This window comes from Sparus aurata, chromosome 9 (genome assembly GCF_900880675.1).
Source record: "Sparus aurata chromosome 9, fSpaAur1.1, whole genome shotgun sequence".
Lineage (NCBI taxonomy): Eukaryota > Metazoa > Chordata > Actinopteri > Spariformes > Sparidae > Sparus > Sparus aurata.
Window position 1 is genome coordinate 8,827,730 of NC_044195.1, and position 16,835 is coordinate 8,844,564.

The following is a 16,835-nucleotide window of genomic DNA, read 5'->3' on the forward strand; positions in this document are numbered from 1 at the left end:
CCCCCCCTTGGCTGGACTTGCGTCCAGTAAAGTTCCCCAGAGAGCAATTCTGAGTCTGTTAAAATGTCTGAGATGTGTTCTGATGGGAAGATCAATGAGTGCGACAGGGGGATTATGGGATACCCTCCAGTCAGCGGGCTGTCACTCAAAATGGGCTCAAAGCGGCAGATTAGGCACCAGATCCCTCTCATCTCTGTCAGAGGATCTCGTTAAAAAACCCGGCCCTGTATCTCCAATTGTTCCAGTTTCATGTTTTACAGCAAGCTTGGCCGCACACTGCCGTTAATCAATCAATGGGATCGTTTGCATACTTTGTTTCTGATGGAGGACGCCACGATGAAAGGCAGAGAGCGGCTGTTAGTCAAGCTCGGCCATTCTTTTCCACTTAAGGACCTGATGGATAGTTTACGGTATAAAAACAGACCTGCTGTGCATTATGTCATACTGCAGCTCTACAGACCCATGTGCACTGCTCCTCTTTACAAATACATCTCCTAATTTAACAGGCCCTGAGGTAAGTTTGCGGTGAAGACGGGTGGGGGCGACAAGAAGGGGGGACGGGGTGATTTTGAATGCTGCTGGAACAAGAGAGGGGGTGTATATCAGACAAATAACATGAATAATTATTGGAAATAATGTCCAGATAGGTGGAGTGGAGCCAAATTATGAAATCATGCGCTTCTCTCCGGTACATCACCCTGCTCATTATTTGAAGTCATGCTCGGAAAAACAGGTGTTTCCAATACTGGGGTCGCTGTCTCCACGGTCCCGCACCCCCTTCATTTTCTGATCAAGGTTCAGATATGATATTTCATGGCTGGAGCCGTACACATGATAGGAAGTGATTGGGGAGAGCCGCTCAGAAGACATCCGTGTAATGGACGCTGATTGGCCCGGGTTAAATCCCTGGAGTCTGCGCCTGTGTAACAAGAGGGGGAACCACAAAGCTAGTAATGATCCTAAATGCTGCAAGTTTCCCCTCTCTCGGAGGTTCAAATGATTAGAGGGGGATTTCTGTGTCTCTTTAAACAGGTGCCATATTTATGTGCGTCGAGCACAACAGCAGTGCAGCTGAGTGCAGTTGGCACAAGAGCTTTATTCTTCATTCTCTTAATAAACAGAACCAGCAGGGAGAAAATTTGTCTTTTTTGGGTCGTTTTCTTCCAGTTTGGTTTATGATCGATGTATTGCGTCAGCGTTTGAAGCTCATGCCTGTGATGTGGTGCGCAGCAGATGTGTGTGTTTTATAAGTGGAGAACTCTCTCGTGTGATTAATAATCATGACACTGGTTGGTACTGTTGCCTACAGGCTTCGACTGACAGCAGTTTATATTAAACGCTATTAAAAAGGGCATGTTTTTCATATTTTATCAGTGATTTGCAACGGTTAATAGCTGTGAAATACAAACCATCCAGTGTGTAAAGGCATCAATATTTCCGATGATTACCCACAGTAAACACTATAATTAGTTTTGTTTGTGCGCTCCAAATTATCTTATGAGTAACCCCTGTTAGTTAGGGAAAAAAATTTCTTCATAGCGTATAACACAGTTTGAAAGGCTCCCGCTGACAAAGAGACAAAATCAAAACAATTTACATGAATTAAAACGTTTATTGAGCTTTTTACGTGCTTGGCACCTGTATTTACATTTTTTTTTTTTTAAATGCCTCAAAAAAGAATTCCTTTGTTATATCCCTTTTTTCACACATTTTTATAACAGATTGGCCTGTAAAATTGTTATATTGCTCAGCACTTAAATACACATCTCTACAACACACCAAAACATACTTTAATTACTCTGTTTTGCTATTGCTTCTTTAATAACTTTTCACACAACAACTTTGAAGCTCATGTTATTGATTGCATTCGCCGTCTTATATAAATGCTTAAAAACATAATCCACCCAAAAATAGTGAAGCCATTCCAGTCTTTGAGGATTGTGGGTTGACGATGTCCTGAACTCTCACGAAGCTCCCAGCAGGCGTGTGCTGGGAGCTTCTCTCAGTTATCCCAACCTACAGTTCTTTGACTTACTGCATCCACATGTTGTATTCACCCTGTTTGGCACCTCAAGCAGATTCTTCATCTCCTGCATGTCTGTGGAGCAGTGAGTCATTCAGTTGTCCAGTTGTCTCTTTCATTCCTGCCAAAACTTCAGACCATGACGGCAAACCACTGACTCCATGACATTTCTAAAATGAAGTTCTTCTGGATCACAGTGAAGATTCTTTGGTTGCATGATGTCATGACCGGATGGCTTTTAAAGTCCCAAAAAATCAAGAATGAGTCCCTTGAAAAGTTGCTACTATTGCACCATAACAGATTCACAACTGATAATCTCTTCTAGAGCCAGAGCCTGTGGGCTCCTACCTCTCCTTCTTATTACAATCGGAGGAGATTGCTGTTTCTTTCCTGTCAGAGACAGTAAAAGAAGTCAGGATGCAGTCCCAATTTTTCCTTTATTAACACAAAGATAATTAAATAATAGTAATGACTCCCTTTTTAAAGCTTTGTAAGTGTTGGAGTGTCTTTAAAAACAGAAACATGAGATGATATCCTTTGTCTGAAAAGTACAAACACCGGTTCAACATCGACACCAAACCAGGTTCATAGATTAGAAATTTGCTTTTCAGCTGGAAGACTTTAGGAACATGGAGGACTCTGAGGTTCGATGCCAGTTTCTACACCATGTGCATAGACATCTGAGAGGAGGAGCCATACTGCCGTCCGTCACAGGAGCTGCTGCCCTGCTGGCCGCTGGTGGGGTTGCCGATCATGTGCATAGTGTCCATGCTCCCATTGGACAGGTACTGGCGCTCGGCGAAGGCCCCGGCCGGAGACGAGGAGCAGAGCAAACCTCCCTGGGGCTTCTCGGGGCTGGCGGCCAAGCGAGGAGAGGTGGGGAAGTTGTATCCGTACAGGTTGTAAGGGTTGTGCAGGGAGAAAGCGTTGTAGGAGCCCTGCTGCACATGGTGGTGGCTCCCGCTGAACATGTGGGCTGAAGAAGGGGACGATCCGGATGAAGAGGACGAAGCAGAGCTGGAGCCACCTCCGGCCTGCATCACGTACTGAAGCTGCGAGGCTGGGAAGGAGCCTAGTTGACCACTGTAGGCATCCATCTTGCCTCCAGAGCCGCCGCCGCTCCCGCTGCCAGTCAGGGAGGCATGAGCGCTGCCCTGCATGCCAGCAGCAATCAAGGAGGAAGTCCTCTGTGGTAGGAAGGATTCAGAGGGCTGAGCAGAGGCCACAGCACCTCCTGCAGCCTGGAGGCGCCCGTAGGAACTGTCGGCCAGGCCGCCATAGCCCTGCAGGGCCGCCATGTTGCTGCGAGCACAGGCTGGATACTCTGAAAGGCCCAGGTTGCACAGCTGACTTTCCCTGCAGCCCACATTAAAGGTGTTGGGGGCGAGGTGGAAGGTCGGAGGGGAGCAGGAGGGAGAAAGGAGGTGTGCCGCACCAGAAGGGGAGGGTGTGCCCGTGCTGGAGGTGGTGGGAGATGTGCCTGTGCTTCCACCTGGAAAACACACAAATACAGGGAGAATTAAATACAGTGACAGGTGCTTTTAATCAAGAGCACTTTTATGTAAAATAAACATCCGTTACAAGATGAGATCCAGCTGAGTCGAAGTCAGTCACTCAAATACTTTAGCAAGACAATAGGGAGGTGGGCCTCTCAACTAAAATGTACTACATCAAACTATTTATTGTTGGACTTAGATGTAATCCACTGAGGTGTCTGTGCTGTTGGACATGAAGTCAGGACACCTGTCACCAACGATGCGTAGCACTGTTCGTCCCTCCTAAGACTTATTTCTTGATTCAAATCAAATCATTTCAGCATGTTGGTAAGATTCTTCCATGCTGAAGCAGTAATGGGCAAGGCAGTGGTGCTGTGTTCTGGGTATAATTAGTGGTCGTGATGGATGGTCATACTTCAAATTGTACGACTTAAAGCTTTAAGGAACTTCAATGTTTTCTTCATCATGGTTTAATGTGGTTCCGAAGACAGTGTTTCTATGTCAGTCTGTCTGTCTGTCTGTCTGTCTGTCTGTCTGTCTGTCTGTTGACAGCACAATAGCGTCACAACTGTCCAACAACTGTGTTGTTGAGATCAAATGAAGGCCGAGCTTGAAGAAAAGATAGACGTGGTCTTCCTCATGAGTACTGAGAGCTTATGCAGTAATGTAGTAATGACTACAGAGTTCTCAATGCAGCTGGTGTGATGGTCATTAAGAATAGCTAGATCATATAGAAAAATTCATTATTTTCTCACTAATTATGAAGACGCTTATATAGAGGTGTCACTGTTAAAATGGATCATTAAAAGTTACTATCAATTAATTTGATATAAAATAGCTAAGACAAGTGGTTTGTATGGGTGTGCATTATAACACGACTTGATACATATCTCCGATTTGGGTACAATCCGATGCAATTCTTCGTTACATGTGACATTCATTATAAATTAGAATAAGCCAATTCTTTAAAAGTGGCATTGCTTACCTACCAGGGAATCCTATGTATTTTTCTTACTATTATGTATATCTTCATATAAATCTGCTTATACCTCAGTGTATAAAAGACCCACCTGTGATTAACAATCACACAAATGCTCAAAAGTTGGATTAATTTTATGGTATGGTTAAATTCAGTGCCTGATTTCAGTTGACAATGGCAGTTAACAGTGTGCAGTGCCAATGTTTCTGTGCTGCAGAGTCTCGCGCTGACCTTTGAACCTTTACGAGGGTTTGAAGATGCTGTGAGGAAAAAGCAGCCGAGCAGCTTCGCTCAGCCAATTCACAACTTTAACAATTGGGCTTATCGACAGTTCACAGTACATTAGATGTAGGTATCATGTATCGGTGTGGTCGTATCTTTAACTTTAACACTGGTTTCCGATTTATATTGTTGTGTTTTTACACCCCTAGTGGTTTGGCTGCCACATTTTTACATCTGTTAAGAAACGTTTCTCTTTTTTTTCTCAGAAAATGTGATATGATGGGAAAGTGACACGAATCCCTGCCTGCTGACCTCTGACCTCCTTCCTGTGGAGTGTAGCATGAAACAAACAGGTTTTCCCCGTGGGGAGTACGAGTCTCTCAGTGCTGGACCTCTACATCCTCTCTACCCTACGGCAGAGCGGGAGGAAAAATGTCGCGCACAACTGGTTGGAATGTATAAATCTATTTTTCAAAATGTATTCTCAGATGATGAGAGAATGGAGCGAGGGCTCTTCTTTTACGAACAATCAAACCCTCTGTCCAAACTCTTCATCGTCTGCTTGTATCTTTTAAGTTTCAGCATGTGTTGTTTCTCTCTTCATAAGGAGCAGACGGAGGCAGAATGCAGTAGTAATCCCCACAGGGAGCATTTCCCAGCAGCCCACATGCACTGAGTCAGACTAATAAAGTAAGCAGTCAGTAACATTATGAATTCACCTGCCACCAATTTAACATAATATAAACTTGTCGATCCACATGGACTTTTTCAAACTCCTACCCCCGGACTAATTGAAGGGCCTTACTCTTTCTACTGGATTTGAGATCATGCAGTGTATCATAAAATATACTGTGTGGCTGGTATGTAGGGATAAATATGGATTTAGTTTTGACTGGGTCTGGTCAACAGAGCCGCCCCACATCCCCAGTCCTCTCCTCAACAAAAAGCCACGGACCCTGCCTCTGACATCCACTAAGTCAAGCCTTTCAAAATGAAATGATAGCTGTGGGATATCAATCGCATATTTCTGTATTAATGAGAATTTGGCCTGGGTTCATCTTGCCGTTGGATAAATTCAGCTTGAACCAAGAACGAGGAGGAGGCATAACTAAATAATCCCGGACTTGCTTGGCTGGGGTTCTGATTTTGCACCATATGCATTCGATAATATTGCTGCAGCGCTCTGCTCTGCTCTGCTCTGCTCGAGGAGATGAGGGGTGGGGGCTTGAGGGAGGGGGAGAAATAAAGAAAAGGGGGAGAGACAGAGAAAGGAAGGTAGATATATCTGAGGAAAAAGAGAGAGAAAGAGAGGACGATAGTTTGATGATGTCATGTTTTCCTCTGGTTAGAAGGGCTCGAGGTGCTTCAGTGCCGAGGGGGAATAGTTGATTACTTGAAGGGAAAAGGGTGTATGTGCCATAAGGCCAAACGTGCATACACACTTAACGTCACTGCACACACACTTACACACACACACACACACACACACACACACACACACAGTGTCCTGTCATAGTGACACAGGGTTCACTGGTGGTGCAGGGACTTTGATTAAATCCTAATCACTTTGGAGCAGTTTAATGATAACAAACACATGTCCGCAGCGTCACGTCATGCTGACCCCCAAAGGTAACAGAGATAGGGTCGGCGAGGAGGTGCTTCAAAGCGTGGTGACCCTCAATATGACACATGACTAAGACCCCGTGCCGGCGCTGGAGCTGGGACAAAGGGAGGTGGCCCGACTGACTCGGACTCGTGTCGTGGAGCCGTCCAAAAGCCGCGGGGTTTGTTGAACAATTTTACTTCCAAGGGCTGCGAGTGATGTGAAAAGTTCAGCAGACGCCCGCCGACGTGCCAGAGGAGCAGCGTATGGCCAAGCTCAAATGAAGGACAACTATAGCTGATGCAGAGTGTGGTGATATATGAGGGGAAAATATGCAGAGGGAGAGTTCAGGTTGGGACAGCACATGCACTAAGGTCATGCTAATCGTAACCGTACAATATTCTCAGTTTAATTACCAGTTCTCCTTCATATGAAAATGCAGTCATTATCTCCTCACCACCATGCTGATGGAAAGTCAGGTGACGCCACGTAGTCCAAAATAAATTATTGTTTTTGGGTGAACTTATCCTTTAACTACAGCGTACAGCATTCTTTACCTTGTTACTAACTGTAAAAGCCAAGATATGTTAATAAATTGTACACCACATATTCTGATCTAGATTTCTCCCCTATGTTTTGGGGAGGAAAAAAGCAGGAGGAAGGACTGCGTTGGAGTTGAGACAGGCTGCTGAAAGATCACTGGTTCAATACCCAGCACAAACAAGAGGGTGTCCTTCCGTTGAGCAAGGCAGCAGACCCCCAAACTCCTCCAGGGGCACTGCACTGCAGCGACCTGAGCTCTGAACTCTCTGGTAAAATGCACGTGTGTTGGGGATTGTGTGTGTTTAACCAGGAGAGGTGTGCAAAAAATAACCACAAACACATTTCAGTTGCATTGTGTACACTGACTAAAACTTGGCTTAACAATCTAATGGAGTCACTGGACAGAAAAGTTGTGTTCTGTCAGTAAACAAGGACAGAAAAGCAAAAAGCATCTAACGAATGTGCCGGGGATCGTTTATTTGGTTTGCTGCGGTAAATGGGTGTCATATGGTGCAAGTCAGATCATCAGCTTTGGATGTTTCAGAATAAAACGAGAGATTTCAACCAGCCTTCAACAACAATGCCAAGTAGAAATCCATCAAAGTGGAGCTGCAGAGACCAGTTTTTACTTTGTGTGCGAGCGATCTGACCCTGACTTTTAAAGTTGTAATCAGAAGAGACAGATATTCATTGGATGACTTTTCATTTTGTTTAAACAAACTCTCTTTGTTTTCATGACTGAATAAACTCATTAAACAAACTGACCTAAGAGGACAACACAATTTTATACTGTTTTACTTTGTTTATATGTGGCGGACCCTGCCACCTTCCTAGCTTCAAACAGTGTTCTGGCACCTTATTTTCACTGAGAACTGTTTCTTTCTTCACTCATGGAAAAAAGTACACATTTCTGATTTGGTATTATTAACACATTATTAATTTAAATATATTTTATTTAATATGCTCCAAAACTATATAGTGCCCCTTTAAAGTTGCAATAATATTCTTTGTCTTTTTATCTTTTCCCGTTTAAGTGTACGGAAAACAATTCATGGAAAACCCAGGGTAACTGGATTAGGAGGTCTGATGTTTTGTCTCTTCAGTGTATTCACACACCTTGCTGTTTCTGCATGTTGGTGAAATCTTCAAACGTGAGGGTCCTCACAGGAGGTCTCCAGAAAGCATAGGTCTCCATGATCGCCTCGAGGCCAGTCCTGACGGAGAGACACACAGAGAGAGAGGAACATCAGAACGCAGAAAACGTATGTGTTGACCAGATGATATGAAAACAGAGAGAGAGACAGAGAGAGAGAGAGTGTGTGTTGTGTGGGGTCATATGGAGGGAGGGTCACCTTAGAATGTATTTTGTATGGCTGTTTGTATCTATGATCTGAGACTGAAGCCTTAAGCTCTGCTGGCAGATGAGGTCGACCGGGCCCTTTGCTGTGGAGCTCCCTACCCAAAGATCTTTGACAGTCAGTTCTGTGATCTGATCAGAAGCATTTGTTTGGATTATCATCTTGTTTTTATTTTGCGCAATGTGGATCTTATTTATTTATAAGCCGTCAGTCGTCCATGTTGCGCTTATCCACCCTAATCTTGATTGACAGGAAAACTGAAACATTGAAAGATGGCGCCCTGTGGTCTCGCCAGGTGGAGCGTGTGCCCCATGTGTGGAGGCAGCAGGGCGGGTTTGGATCCAGCCTGTGGCTCTTTGCCACACGGCTTCCCATAAAAACCCAAAATAAAAGAGGACTCGGGAAATCCAGTGATACAGTTCTGAATTATTTTATTTTATTTTTTATTCTTTTGCAATTTGTCGGTCTTTTCTGTTATCCTTGTTTGTACTATTCACCGTTCCTCTGGATTTGAACATGGCTCAAATGGAAAGATTTGGGATCACTCACTCATTAACAAACTATTTAACAAAGGTTTAGTGTTTGTGGTTTTTTTTTACTGCGGAATTGTTGCACATGATATATTTGAATACAAGTTATTTTATATGAAAAGTGAGAAAAAATATGACTGATGCGTGTGTGTGTGTGTGTGTGTGTGTGTGTGTATTACTGTCTGGAGAGGGATGGATATGGGCGAGAGACTGACTGTATATTTGCGAGTAAGAGCAAAAAATATTCAAAAGATCAGTTGAATGAGAGGGGAAGTGATGTTGGTGATATTTGTGTGTGTGTGTGTGTGTGTGTAGGTGTGTGTGTGTGTGAATGAGAGACAGAGAGAGAGAGAGGTTGGTGCTAAATGAAGCAGACTGAATAAGAGCGAATGAGAAGGAGAGAGAGAGGGAGAGAGGGAGGGAGAAACTGGAGTCCTGTTCGGAGGAAACTGGAGCCATTAAAAAGGAGCAGGTTTTTACTGTGCACATAAATCTGGGTGACGTTTCATCTTGAATCTGTACACGGTTCTCCTTCCTGCTTGATTTACATCCCCGCACGCCGCTCGGCCCCGTCCCAGGGAAACCAGCGCCCGTCTCTGCTCCCCGTGTTATTTTAGGGCCACTAACTCCCTGGCCGGGGCAGCTCGTTAGTGCGCCATGCTAATCGGCCGGACCGTCGCCATCACAGCACTCATTCATACAGTCACTCTGCTGCAGGACCAAAACCCAACAAATGAGCTGTATCCCTCCGCCCGGCCGTAAAGCCGGGTCACCAGACACAACTGACGACACCGCCATAACTCAGAGCTGGGGAGACTTTCTATATTAAGACGCCATTAAGAAAGCCGGGAAGAGGAAAACAAGTTGGTGCTTAAATTGAGAATTAGCAGCGCAGGTTTGCCCTTTCTATTAATTTAGAATTTCCCCTCAATGTGGAATTAGTTGGTAATGTTTCACAGCAAACGGGCTGCATTCACACCGCTGCCGCTTCACTGCCAAAACCCAATGAGAAGCGTGACTTTTTTGACGACTGTTGATGTTACTAATATCCGACACTAATATAAACTGAGTACTGTTCACGGGACACATGAGGCAGAGCAAGAAAAACAAAAGATGTCACACCTGTTGTTATGTTTGCAGCACATGGTTTCCCAACACTCTGAGCTGCAGCTGCTGTCTTCGACATTTGCAACTGGCTGAATTGAAAGGGCAATCCTATAAATCCACACTGTTTTATTATAGATTATAAATCATTTTATTCACCGGGTTGAAAGGTTGTCAAGTAACATTTGCATTATTTCAAGGTAATTGAGCTTGATTACTTTCAGTATCCAAATAAAGGTTTCATGTTTTATTTGTAGATTCGGTTAAAGGTGCTGTCTTCACTGCATCATTGATCTTCTAACACTTAAAACTAGTTTACTGTACTATTACCAATGTTGTAAAAATGTAAAAGTCATTCTTGATCAAAGTAAAGATATCATATTAAAATATGACTTAATGTACGTAAATATCAAAATGAAAAAGTGTAAAAGTTTATTTATACTCATGCAGGGTTGGTGAGTTTGTGTTTTTAGGCTTGTTTTTCTAAATTGAATTGTATTCTGTTTATTGCTCTTTCTTTTCATTCCTATGGAACCTCTTGAGAGTCTGAAATAAAGTTTGAATTGAATTGAATTGAATTAAATTGAATTGAATATGGGTTGACTGATTACCTATCTGGGATTCGGAAGTAGATTTATTTTTTTTAGCTTTTTTCTGTGTTCACCTTTGATAGCACTCCTTACAACTGATAAAAAAACAAACACTGTTCAAACCCACTGAACTGGACTTGAGTTTGAGTCAAGAATCAAAGATTTCCAAACATGCCAGATATGTTGACATGCTGCTGCAGGAAAATGAAAATGATGCACATCTGATCGAACCGTGCTGCCAAAAAATCTTGGCTTTCAATTGGGTGGATATGAATGTGATACTTCAGCGCAGGATACAGATAAAGAATGTTTCTGACGATGTCAGACAGGATGGAAAAATGTTCTCTCTTCCTTTTTCCTACACTTTTTCATTACATGTTCCACTCAGTCACATATCTTGGCTCCTATGCGTCCACATATCTTCACGTCTCAAACCATTATCCTATCAGGTCATGATTGGTTGTATCTACTGGTCTGCACTTGACATAAAAATGACTACTTGATTCTGTGACCCGGCAGCTGCAACCGGTAACAACAGACCCAAAGGAAGCTGCAGAAAAGTGACAGATGAGAGAGAAGACGCAGCACTCGCTCATGGCTCACATCTAAACATCTTGGCGAGGATCCACAGTATGTTGACAAAACGTGACTGCCTGTCTTTCTGGATGTCCTGCTCATGTAAGAACTGAAAAAGTGAACATTCCTAATTGACGGGTAAGCTGGACACTCGTGTTTTCATAGGCTCAACTACATGTCAGCTGGAGGAGTCAGAATACATTTAACGAAGGCAATGCATCCACCTCTCACGAGATGTGAAAGCAGATAACATTCACCTCTAGCAAACAGGAGCCAATCACAAATCGGACTACCGTTTATTAACCGAAGAAGCTGCACTGACATAGATGCTTACGTCCACCGCTGTGCATTGTAAACGTTTGAAGAAATAATGAATGTGAACACGATCGTAATCAACTCTTGCAAGAACAATTAGGCATAATTAAATGGAACAGGTTAATGTTTCAGATCCAGTAATCAAAGCACAGACACTCATGTGTACAAATTCATTATAAATCCAGTGGGGAGTATATATAGTATATATCTTATTATTAATATTTAAAAACACCTTGGATACGACTGTTTCGGACATAGCAACGTGGTGCGCCTGTAGAGCTGGATTACAAATGACTCTGCGCCTTGCATGGAAAAGTAGGACATAAACTTCTAAAAGTCGCAGTGCAGGAGAGGAGCTCTCGCCATGCGTACAGCACCATAAGAAAACAATGGTTTTTCAGACAACCTGTTCCGGTGTTCAGCTTCTAATAAAGGCTGTCGGTCAGAAACAAACTTTAATTGGTGTACAGCCACAAGGTTGCTAAGCAGGTGACTGCAGTTCACGCATCCATTTCCACATTTGTAAGCATGACGCCACTGGATATTTTTTGACACCGGACTGCTGCATTTGAACATTTCAGCGTAGGACCTCTGGATTTTTTGAAGGAGTCTTCGGGAGCCGGGGAGAGATGGTTAGGAAGTTCTATTGGAAAAATGTGCTCGAAATGGCACGTTTCAAAGAAAAACTAAGGAAGGCGTGTACGTGAACTACTTAATTTTAATCTGTGTGATCTGAACTTTGGACTAACGCCAGTCACCACCACTGAGCCTCCATCAGGGACCATGTTGGAGGACAGTTGCTTTTACGTCTTATTCGTTTTAGTCTTAAGAATTTATTTTAAAATCTTTTTTCCTTGCTTTGTTTTCAATGCTCTTACTTTTTGTACCATATTTTCATTTCTGTATCTTTTATTTCTAAAAATGAAATATAACTATATACATATATTTATATATATATAAAAAACGTTATTATAAAACTATTTTTTCATTATCAATGCTAACCGCTATATTTCAAAACAGAATTTTAGTTTTCATCGTCAGCATTGTTTTGTAGGCTGTGATGTGAAATCTAATGTAAAAATGCACCGAATTCAATAATACAGTATGTACAAATACATGTTATGATCAGTACACACCCTCATATTGTATGTGAGCAATTTAACTCCTAAATCACCATAATTATGCAAAAGCGGCAGTGTGAGGGTCAAAGGTCAGAGCCTCAGCTCTCTAACAATATTCAGGAATGATCAAAGACAAAGAGCCGCTCTACATACAGAGGGTGGATATCAAACGACTGAGAAAGGGTTTTTAAGGTGACAGAAGCTGAGCTCTGAACAGAACAAATCCTAACAAGGCTGAAAGGAAGGCATCACGAGCGATACGTGAGCATAAATTCATTCTCTCTGTCTCCGGACAAATAGCTCATTCTCCGTTATCTTTTCATCTGTAGCTTTTCTGCAATGAAATTCTAATGCCAGTTCATAAATCAAACGGTCTATTGTTTGAAAAATGAAAAAAGATGTCTCAAATATCTGTGTGCCAATAATGCAGACCAGATGATGGGGCTGCTTTCATGTGCGGAGGCGTCTGGTGGTTCAGAACACCCCCTCTCCTTCCTCCTCTCCTCCACCAAAGTTATATATGATAATTCAGAGACTGACAAAGGGAGGGACGAATCAAGAGAACGGAGAGACAGAGAGAGCGAGGAAGGAAAAGAAGGAAAAGAGGACGGTAAGGAGGAAACTTTAAGGAAGCCACAAGCAATAAAGACGAGACAGCGAGGGCTTGTCTTTACACACAAACTCAAACATGTTTAATTATTCTATTAGCTGTCTCTAAAAGTATGTGATGACCAGCGCATGACTTATCATTCTAAAATGTCAACAGCCAATAGGAGTGCTGTCTCTGGCTGACATCACTACAGCTGTAGTGATAACAAAGGCGATGCAACGGCTAACAGGGCGACGAAAGGGTCAGACCAGCCGGGCCGTGTGTGTGCTGTCACACATTTTGATGGCGACAGAAAACAGTGACAACACCCTGTCTGCATGGTGTGTGTGTGTGTGTGTGTGTGGTGTTGCCTATATGTACAGTATGTGTGTGCTTACGAGGGCTAAGAGTAGTCATGAGCATCGATTTGGCAACTTCTAATTCACAGGTGTCTGCTTTTTTGTGTGTGTGTGTGTGTGTGTGTGTGTGTGTGTGTGTGTGTGTATGTTGAGATTAAAGTAAAGGAAAATGTTCTCGAGCAAAGTTCCAGAAAACCCTCATTTGGCATTTGTGTTATAATTCAGCGCCACGTAAACTGCTTTATTTCCTGTGCCCTCAGTTAGGATTGTAGTGGGTATTTTCTCTGTCATCGTCTAGTAGTGTGGCATCACACTGCCATATGTAAAAACTGCCACAACTCCAGATACGAGTAATACAGATTTTGAATTGCCTGTGGAAAGAGTAAACATGTACGACTTCACGAGTACGAGTCCACTGGGGCGCTACTGCTGTGATGGCAAGTTTACAAGGACAACGTATTTTCGTCTAACAAGATGGAATACAATCATCACATCACACCACGCTGAATGAAGAATAGGAACGCAGTGACTTCGGGATAAAAAGCCTGACGCGGCCTGATAATGACCGATGATCCGTCGCGTCATGTGTTGCCAATACAGCAAATGTGCCTACATTTCAATGCATGAACAGAAATTTTTATTTTGAGACTTTGAGCGCATTTCATGGGACGAATGAGAGAGAGGGAAGGTTTACAAGCGACCCCATCCACCACGACTCTCTGTACGTCTGCGCTGCAGAGCTGAATTGTTCCTCGTGGGCCACAGACAAAGCAGCTGTTTTTTTTTTTTTTTGTTTTTTTTTTGGAGCAGCATATGGTACTAAGTGCTATCTTCAGAGGATTATTTCCATATTAAAAAAAAAAAAAGGCTCATTAAATTGTAACAGGCTGCGGCTGCTCAGCCAGTGGAGAGATGGTGTGGCAACGTACCTGTTTCTGCCAGAGTCCCGGAATCCTTTGGCGAACGGGTTGCGATCGATCTTTAGTCTGGTGATCTGCAGACAAGGCGAACATGAAAAGGACATGTTTGTGATTAGAGCAGCTTGACATGGATGTTTTCATTCAAATCCCTTCGATATGCCAATGTGTTGCAATCAATTATGGTGATCCTGAAAGCTGCAAGCCATCCGTTGTTTTCTGGACAACAACATAATTGGTTCCTACCATGTCAGTTGCCAATTGGCTCCATAGTCCAAATGGTTAGTTTAAAGAATTAGAGTGGTTGCATTCTGGGAAGTTTAATAAAAGCCAATTTTACAAGCACAACCTGAGAGCTGCTCTTGGGAGACGATGCCCTCCCCAATGTAGTTACAAGGCAATCTTGTTGAGACTGAGGCTCTATATTAATTGGCTTTGGCATACGAAGTTGCTTGTAAAAGCTCATGATTTTGATCACACTCATACCAAAATCTGTAGCGATTGGTAAAATAATCAGACTTTCTGCAGGAATAAATTAAAAAAAAAAAAAGATTGTGCAAAACAATTTAGCAGGGATTGTTTACATTTGCACTTATTGTTGAGAGTACAGGATCCCACATTTCCGGGGACTGATTGATGCAATTCTCCTCTGAGGAAATAAAATAAGAGACCTGTTGGTTCTGGTAGGCAGTGACGGTGGTGAAGACAGTCTCAGGGAAGCTGAATGTCTTAACTCCCTCCCCACTGGGCACCGCCTTGTTTGGAGACAGTTCGCTGCTGAAGTCCTTCCTGATGACGTGGACACGAGGCTGATACTTGTGCATGGAGTGGAGGATGATCTGAAAAAATACGAAAGGACAGAAGGTGAAGTGGAGCTAATATTGTTAATGTTATTGGTAGTAATGGTGTGATCATGACATCTTACAAATTGGGAACATTTTCCAGCCCTAACAATCTATTTTTAGCGCTAATAAATGTTAAAATAACCAGAGAAAACATAGAGTACAGATTCAGATATAGGTTGACAAAGCAGAGAAGAAGAAGATTCAAACTTCCAAAGCAAGGAAATGAATTTGACAAATGAAGGTCCTCTTTCTCTCTCCAAACTCATCAGATACAGCAGCTTTATCAGTGACTATACGCCACAAACTATGACACTCTGCCATCAGTTCTGTAAATGAATTGCTCCGTGCTTAAGTTTGCAATAATACGTTACATGCATCATCTTTTGTGATAACATTGTGAAAATGTTGCAGTTTGGTTAGATGTAGGCACAAACAATACTGTGAATACTAACAAGAAAAGAGCATTCTACGGGTTAACATAATTACATTCAGTCACGTAACATATATAATGTAGGATATGTGAGTCACACAAGTACCTCAGTTACGTACGTTTGATAACTTATGGAACATAACCTTAAAGCAAATGTATGTGGACTCTTGTTAACACTCTTGACACACACCCCTGTCCCCAGGGGAAAAGTCATTTTTATGACCCTTCCCACCACCTTGACCACCACCGACTCGCTGTTTATTATTTTATGACTATTATTATTATTATTTATTATTATTACTTAACATAAAGGTCCTTATAATCAGCAAAAGTTCATAGGAAGAAGGCCCTTGTAAGTCCTAATAAGATGCTTAGTAAAATTTACTAGACAATACAAGGATTCATTACAGCATCAATAAACACGCTGATTGTTAGATTATAGGGTGAGACAATAGGGCATTGTTAGTTGAATTGTTATCTATTAATAAGTTCCTTATAAAGGATCTTTTAACCTAAAAACGCACTGTTCTCACTTTAGATCCAGTAGCTTCAAAAAGCAAAGTTATCTGCTATTAAATGCTATAAAGGCTAATAAATAAAGTTATTATTATTATTATCAATCATATCATTACCTATCAAATAACACTTATAAAAAGGAACATCATATAGAGTGTTACACAAAACTGTATGCATGTGTGATTGTGTCTCAAACCTTTCCAGTTTAGGGCAAAACACAAAACTTTCAGTAGTCTCAGTTTTCCTCTCCAAAAACACACAGTACACTCAAGTCCTCGGTAACATCAATTAGACTCATTCTGTCAGGGCGACGTGTCATTAAGAGGAAACGAGGTCACACTGCAGTGATGCTCACAGGAGGGCCGAGGATTATTTCACAGCAGAGCGGAGGCGTCAGACGGTGTCGGCCCCAGCCCAGCCTCGGGGCCTCGGTCTGCTCTTGATTAATCTGAGAGTGAGAAAACCAACCCGGAGCCAAACACCCCCCGACCCCCCCCCGCTCTGCTGAGACTGAGGGGGTCATTTCAAACCAGGGCCGTGGGGGGACTGTTCTGAGTATCAGAAACATTACATTTAACATTCCAGACCTCAAGTCTGCACACACACACACACACACACACCAACACCATTCACCAATAATGACTGGACTGCAGCATGGACACACACAGATGCATGCCGTCATCTACAATCCTTGTTTTTTAAGTTTTTTGTCTCTATCT

At 42.6% G+C, this 16,835-nt stretch overlaps 1 protein-coding gene across 2 annotated transcripts in view; it reads right to left on the reverse strand.

Annotated features, from left to right (window-relative positions):
* Positions 1–1,598: 1,598 nt before the first annotated feature.
* Positions 1,599–16,835, reverse strand: part of tbx15 (T-box transcription factor 15) — a 46,972-nt gene continuing 31,735 nt past the window's right edge. For both annotated transcript variants that reach the window (XM_030427325.1, XM_030427327.1), the window contains exons 5-8: positions 14,997–15,164; positions 14,338–14,402; positions 7,983–8,080; positions 1,599–3,515 (exon numbers count right to left, since the gene is read on the reverse strand). In XM_030427325.1, the coding sequence (XP_030283185.1) occupies positions 2,683–3,515; positions 7,983–8,080; positions 14,338–14,402; positions 14,997–15,164 (1,164 nt within the window). In that variant the 3' untranslated portion in view covers positions 1,599–2,682. The remainder of the gene's footprint in view (positions 3,516–7,982; positions 8,081–14,337; positions 14,403–14,996; positions 15,165–16,835) is intronic.